The sequence below is a fragment of the Sciurus carolinensis genome, chromosome 3, assembly GCF_902686445.1.
Source record: "Sciurus carolinensis chromosome 3, mSciCar1.2, whole genome shotgun sequence".
Lineage (NCBI taxonomy): Eukaryota > Metazoa > Chordata > Mammalia > Rodentia > Sciuridae > Sciurus > Sciurus carolinensis.
Genome location: NC_062215.1, coordinates 103,398,501 through 103,405,641, shown reverse-complemented (window position 1 = coordinate 103,405,641; position 7,141 = coordinate 103,398,501). Strand labels below are relative to the sequence as shown.

At 39.1% G+C, this 7,141-nt stretch overlaps 1 protein-coding gene across 4 annotated transcripts in view; it reads left to right on the top strand.

Moving 5' to 3' along the window:
* The first annotated feature begins 1,362 nt into the window (after positions 1-1,362).
* Positions 1,363-7,141, top strand: part of Stam2 (signal transducing adaptor molecule 2) — a 50,467-nt gene continuing 44,688 nt past the window's right edge. For 3 of the 4 annotated variants that reach the window (XM_047545257.1, XM_047545255.1, XM_047545254.1), the window contains exon 1: positions 1,363-1,516. In XM_047545257.1, coding sequence (XP_047401213.1) covers positions 1,477-1,516 — 40 coding nt within the window. In that variant the 5' untranslated portion in view covers positions 1,363-1,476. The remainder of the gene's footprint in view (positions 1,517-7,141) is intronic. The other variant, XM_047545256.1, reaches the window with a different exon arrangement.

The following is a 7,141-nucleotide window of genomic DNA, read 5'->3' as shown; positions in this document are numbered from 1 at the left end:
TAAAAATCAATGAAAAATTGGAAGCGTGGCGCGGTGGGTTGTCTGTAATCCCAGTGGCCCAGGAGGATGAGGCAGGAGGATCTTGAGTTCAAAGCCCACCTCCGCAAAAACGAGGTGCTAAACAACTGAGACCCTGTCTCTAAATAAAACGCATACTAGGGCTGGGGATGTGGCTCGGCAGCCGAGTGCTCTGGAATTCAATCCCTGGTACAAAAGAAAGGTAAATAAAAAATTGAGGCTCTAGTAGGCCCACACCTCGAAAAATGGCTGAAGTTCACTAGCAGCTGCTAGCTTTAGATATGCATTGTTCAGGTCCAAAGTCAAGGGCTGCATTGAAAAAGTTATTGAGCACCTATTATTCTCACACAGTTTAAGCCTCTGGGAATACAGCAACGAACAAAACTCATCATGGAATTTATATTCCGATGAAGAGAGATAATCTGTTATATCTTAAAAAGTGATAAATTCTATGGGGGGAAAAAAGGCAGTTAAGGATAGGGCACGTGTGAGCGGGTAAGATGCTTGCACGTTTTCATACTTGTAAATACCTGGCTATATCCTGTGGGAATCTGGGTTTGTGACTCTTACTAATATCCGAATAGTCACACATGTTAAGCACTGCCTGTCAACCTCAGCAAGTCGAAAAGAGGGAGTGTGTGTGCCTCTTCGTCTTCGGATTCCCAGAGTCGAGCGTTATTTTAACGCAGGCCATGATGGGAAGCGAGAAGTTCCGAGTCTCCATAGAGTCATAGTTGCTTCCACTACTTTTCCAGGTGCTTACATTCCGGCGGGATATGGTCTGGGCGTTAAGAAAGCGCAGGAGAGCACAGCCGGGCACTTAGCAAACACTCAAAATCACTTCTGTGCCGGGAGCTCCGTTTCCAGGGCAACTGGACTGTGACGGGAACGTGTCCCAGGGCCCACGGCTGTCAAGGATGGAACCCGCCACCCTGAAGCAAACTATATTTGTGAAAAGAAAGTGGCTCTCAGACCCAGTTTGCTGAGGCGAAAAGCCCCACGCGACAGCGCCCCCTGCTGCGTCTCCGCTAGCACTGGCGCTTCCGAGTCTCCGGCGTCTTCCAATTCTTGGAGAGACAACTTCCGGCCTGAAGGTCCCCGGCTCCGTGGCTCACCGGGGTCCTAGCGAAGAAAAGGTGGCTGCGGCGGCCGCCTGACCTTTGCGGGGATCTGGGGCAGGGGTCGCCCCTTCTTCCTGAAGGATGGCGGCAACAGGGGCTCTGGGAAGCTATTTGAGGCCTTCGGTATCTCGCCCCGGGAGGAGGGTTGGAGGCGGAGCGCGGGGGCGGAGCGCGGACTTCGAGACGGCCTGTCAGGCAGGAACCGGACAGGTGCGGTGGCGGAAGTGTGGGCAAGACAGCCGGAGTCTAGCCGTCTAGGAAGCCGCGGATCACCCAGCAGGGAGCAACTGCCCGGCCTTAGCAGGACCTCAAAGAACAGGGCTCGGGCGCTGACAGGATGCCTCTATTTGCCGCCAACCCCTTTGAGCAAGACGTGGGTAAGTGCTGTGCCGGGTCCCGGGCTATTGTTTGTCCAGCTAGAAAGTGGGCGGCGGCGACTCTGGAGACTGGGAAGCTAACTAAGCATAGTGAGGGAAGGGGCGGTGCCACTGCCTAGACGTCGGGGTTTTTCTGGGGGCAACCTCGGCGCATGACTAGTGGCTTGGGGAGTACCTCCTGCCTGAGGTTGGGGACTCAAAGGGCCGTTCTCCGCCAACCGCAGAAATAGGGAAGAGCCTGCGTTTCTGGTGACCAAGTAATTGCGGAGTTGATAAAAACTTCCTGCTTCCTCCAGAGCTGTTTAACTACTCCTCACCCCTTGAATATCATGCAGCAGTGGGTACACCCAGTTTGGGCCGCCCAGAACTGGACACGTGAACTTAGTCTCTTCGAATTGGAAATAATTCAGGTGGTTTTTGTGTGCATCCAAACCCTGATAAGGCAGCTTCAGGATTTGCAATTGTGAAGGTGCTATGGGTTCTGTTTTAGAGCGTGAAAAAGAAAACTCTCGAACTCAAAACAGCTAAGAACAACTAATTTTAGGTCCGGTCAAATATTAGTTGGTCTGATAGCGCTGGTCTTTCAGTCACTATAGAATGAGAAAAACATGGATGCAATTTAAGAACATATTTGTTCTTAAATTAGAATTTGGTATTAGAATAACAGTAATACATATTGGCTAAGAAAACATTTTTCTAGCAGTAGTTAACGAAATTCTAGGTAGATTTGTAGACTTTAGAATAAAAAAAAGCGTGACTGAAAATTGCCTGCGTCACACAGAATACTGTACATCTTAGCAGTGAGCCACCTGTTTCATAGTAAGAATTTCTTAATTATGAAGTCTCTAGAAAGTGCCACATGATGGTATGTTATGTAATCACCAGCTATGTTCAAAAGAGTCAAATAATATGAAGGTAAATATTTGTAATTAGGGCTGGGGAGATAGCTCAGTCGGTAGAGTGCTTGCCTTGCAAGCACAAAGCCCTGGGTTCGATCCCCAGCACCGTAAAAAAAAAAAAATTTGTAATTATTTACCCTTAGATAGTTTTCAAATATGTATTTTCATTATTTCATTCAGTTTTTAAATTGGTAGATGAACACAAGTGACTGTCATAAATCTAGGGAAAACATCATTCCAGGGTTCAGTTTCTGCTTTTGGAACACTTAATTATTTTTTTATTTCAATTATACTACATTTGTGAGACTGAATTTTTTATTGCTTTTGTGAGGGCTTTCATTTTGTTCTCATGAAATGAAACAAAAGAGGCAAGATTGAATAAGACAAAGTATTTTAAAATCTGATAACTAAACTTTCTTCAAGGGAATGAAATTAAGGCAGTTGCTGGTAAATGGATGGAAATGGAGAACATCATGTTAAGTGAAATAAACCAGACTCAGAAAATCGAGGTTCAAATGTTTTATCTCATGTGGAAGCTAGAGCAAAATTATAGGATGAGGGAGCCACTGGATATCGTAAATATACAGGGAGATCAGTGGAGTAGGAGTTCCAAAGGGGGATAGGGGTTGAAATCAAGCTCCATGCATTATGGTTTTGTCAAAATAAACCCAACTACTATGTATAACTATAATGCTCTAATTACAAAAAAGACAGACTTTAAGAATAATCATTCTTGATAATTGAACACTTAATCTGGTAAAAGTAGGTTGAGTTGCTCTGAGAGTTTTTTTCTAAACCTTCCCTTCATTAACACCTGAGGTCTTTGTATGGCTTAGCAGATCACTGTTTTTGATCTATAGGAAAAGAGGCTTTGGTGACTTTATATTGATTATTTCAAGGGCAATGCCATCAACCAAAGTTTTAAGTGTTGATCATATCAGGTATGACTGAATTCAGTATCTAAATGGCAAGTTAAGGGTGAAAGAGTTTGAGGCCCAACTGTAACTTCTATACAAGTCAATGAAATTAGAAAAAATAGAATGAGATACTAAGGAGCTCAAATTGACCTTAAACTTATGTCATTGAAAAAATCATTGCACTTTCCAAATTTGAAAACCCCTTTGAATTTTAGTTAAGAAATACAGAGCATTGGGGCTGGGGATATAGCTCAGTTGGTAGAGTGCTTGCCTCATAAGCACAAAGCCCTGGGTTTAATCCCCAGCACTGCAAAAAAGAAAAAAAAGAAATACAGAGCATTATTACACTTGAAATTTCTACAGGAATGTTCCATTATAGTATCATTGTCTTTATGATCTATTCTCTTTCTTTTTTTCTTTTTTTTTGGTCATACCTTTGTTCACTCTTCATTTGGCAAACATGCATTGAATGACTGTGTATCAGGCATTGTGGTAGAGGTCTGGAGCCACAAAAAAATGAATGTACTGAGTTCCTGCCCTCAAAGAAATCTCAATTTAATGTAGGACACATCCTTTACGTAGATAATTATTATATAATGTGATAAATATAGTACAGGAAAGATAGGAGGAATACATGAAACGCTTTACGTCTTCCTTTAATTGTTTTAAAAAGAAGAGAAGCACCTTCAGGTTGACGCTGTCTCTGTAAAAGTCAGCACCATCTACTTCCTCCACTCTTTTCTGCAGTTCTTCTACTATCAAGAAGTAACTACCTCTTATATAGTAATAGTTACCTACCAAAGGACTTTCCAAGGAAAGAGTAAAACATGAGGATAGGCTGGGCATGGTAACACACGCTTGTAATCCCAACTGGAAGGTTGAGAATCTCAAATTCTAACCCAGCCTATGCAACATATCAAAATCCTATCTCAACAATACAAAACAACAAAAAACACTTGAGGGCCAGAATGATCATAGGAAGATATGGTGGTTAGTATTAAAAGATGTAATTTTCTTGTATTCTGTACTAATTTTTCCAGTTTTATGACATTGGTTCTTGAGTCATGACTTCTCTGTTTTATACCTTAACTCTAGTCTTTGTTTGCACATCTTTTTCTTCTACTCAAGCCAGGCAATCTTTTTTTTTTTTTTTTTGCCAGTTTCTGCCTCTACTATTTACCATTCCTTACTATATGATTGCTCTTTTAAACAGCCTTTTTAAATATGTATTAAATATGTATTCGCCTGTGTCCCACAAAGTTGAGTGCAAATTCTGCCTCTACAAAACTCTTCTGAGGCAGCAGTTTGAAGTGTAAACTTTTATGTTAAGAGGATGCTTTTCCAAGTGAAAGTTCAATTGTGTATTGCTATATTTTTGGCTGCTGTTGAGTTAGAAGAACTTGACAGTGAAGTAGCTTGGGGTTTTAGTCATGCAATCTTTTTCTCCCATAAAATTTTGTAAGAAACCCCAACATAAAAGTATATAGTGATAGCATTTTAGTAACACTTTTATACATTCAAATTTATAACTTAAGTCAGTCCTTTAATACAACATGACTGTTATAATCTTTGTAAAATGTTAAAATTCTGGTTATGGATGAAATAATTCTTTCCTGTATTTTGCTTGCATGGTACCAAAAAACTTATTACTTTCAGATGGATACAAATTGTAATTAATATATTTTAAAGTTTTTAAAAACTATAAAATTTGGAGCCTAAAATATAAAAAATAACATAAACTTCCACTTCTACCAGTGAACTGTGTCAGCTCCTAATATTTTGATATATTTGATTCTTTTAAGAAAACATTCAAGATAGTTGAAATACTTTAGTGTTTTTAGCAGCTGATTCCATTTTGTTTCTGTTATAGATTCTCCAGTTATAAGGAATTCTTACAAATATGTACACACACACACACACACACACACAGATATACTACATATTGTTTTGCCTGTTTTCAAACTTTTAAATATTTTTTTAGTTGTCAATGGACCTTTATTTTATTTACTTATTCACGGTGCTGAGAACTGGATCCAGGGCCTCATACATGCTAAGGCAAGCACTCTACTAGTGAGCCAAAATCCCAGCCCTGTTTTCAGACATCTTGAAAACACTTTTTTCATTCTGTAACTTATCATTCATTTTTTATGAGTTATTCACATTGATGTTTATAGTTTTATTACATCAATTTTAATGGTTATGTGATGTTCCATTGTATGAATATGTCATATTTTTTATCCAGTCTCCTACTGATGGACATAAAGTTTTCATTTTTTTAGAAAGTTCTTATCCATATTTTCTTGTGTTCATGAGTGAGAGATTCTCTAAGGATGTGTCTTGAAGGGGAATTCCTCAGTAGAAGTGTACCCCATGAAAAGTTGAAAAATATTAGATAATGCAAAATTACACTTTCCAATGTTTGTTTGAGGTTTTCCATTCCCAGCAGCAATGGAAGTGAAGTTCCCATATAGTTCACTAATTCTGGGTATTGTTAGACTTTTAAATTTATGCCCATTTAACAGTATAAAGTAATACATTGCTTTCATTTAATTTCAAATCCCTTGGAAGTTGGGCATCTTTTCATATATTTCTCATTCTGTTTTTTCTGTAAATTGCCTACTGGTTACCTTTGGTCATTATGCTGTTGAATTATTTTTTCTTTTTGACTTGTGGAGTTCTCTATATATTCTGTAATCTTTGACTATGGGAATTGCAACTTTATATTCTGGTTTGTTGCTTCCTTTTGGTTTTGGTGTCTTTTATTGTAAGGAAAATGGTTTTAATGTAGTGATATTGTCATTCCATTTTGATTTTATTTTTCTTATTTTAGAAAAAGACTTCTCTTGGTAGAGTGCCTGCCTCGCAAGCACAGGGCCCTGGGTTCAATCCCCAGGACCCAAAAAAAAGAAAAAGACTTCTCTATCCAAAGTTATGAGGCTCCTGCCTTAGTTTTTTCTGAAAGTTTTATTAAAGTTTTGATTTTTGCAATAATTTATCAAGAATTAATCTTTGTATAGGCTCTGATGAGGGATTTAATTGGGTAATAATTTAATAAATAGACAGTAATTAGTCATCTAATCATCATGTTTTGAATTATCTATTCTTTCCTATTGCTTTTTTTGGGGGGTGGGGTAACCAGGGATTGAACTCAGGGACACTCAACCACTGAGCCACATCCCCAGCCCTATTTTGTATTTTATTTAGAAACGGGGTCTCACTGAGTTACTTATCGCCTTGCCGTTGCTGGGGTTGGCTTTGTGCTTTCGATCTTCCTGCCTCAGCCTCCCAAGCCACTGGGCCTGCTGTTTTACAGCCCTTTCTCCATGTAGTCGTTTCCTCATGAGTCCTATGTTTGTGCTTTCTGTTTTACACTGTTCTCTTTATCCCTGCACTAGTACCACTTTCTGATGTCAGGGACCTTTGTAGTTGGTAGTGCAAATCTCCCTTTCTAGTTTTTCTTCCTTTTCTCATCTATTTTTGGCCTTGGTTCTTTTGTATGAATTTTATGACAGATTAGTTAGCATCATTATAAGAGGGAATTTCTTGTTGAGTCTTTTAAAATTTAAGATAGAAGGTATTGTAATTTCTTATTGTTTCATATCAACTGATGATGATTAAAAATATACATTTTAGTTCCTTGATAACAAACTTATAGTTTGAAAGTAAGGCAAGAGGACAAGAGAATGGTTTTCTACAAGTGAGCATGCAACATGATACTGTGGTAGTGGTGTTAGATGAATGTGTTTCTAGCACTGCTTTTTTTGTTTGTTTAAATAAGATGTTGGAGTTTTTTCTGGTATTGAAAATAA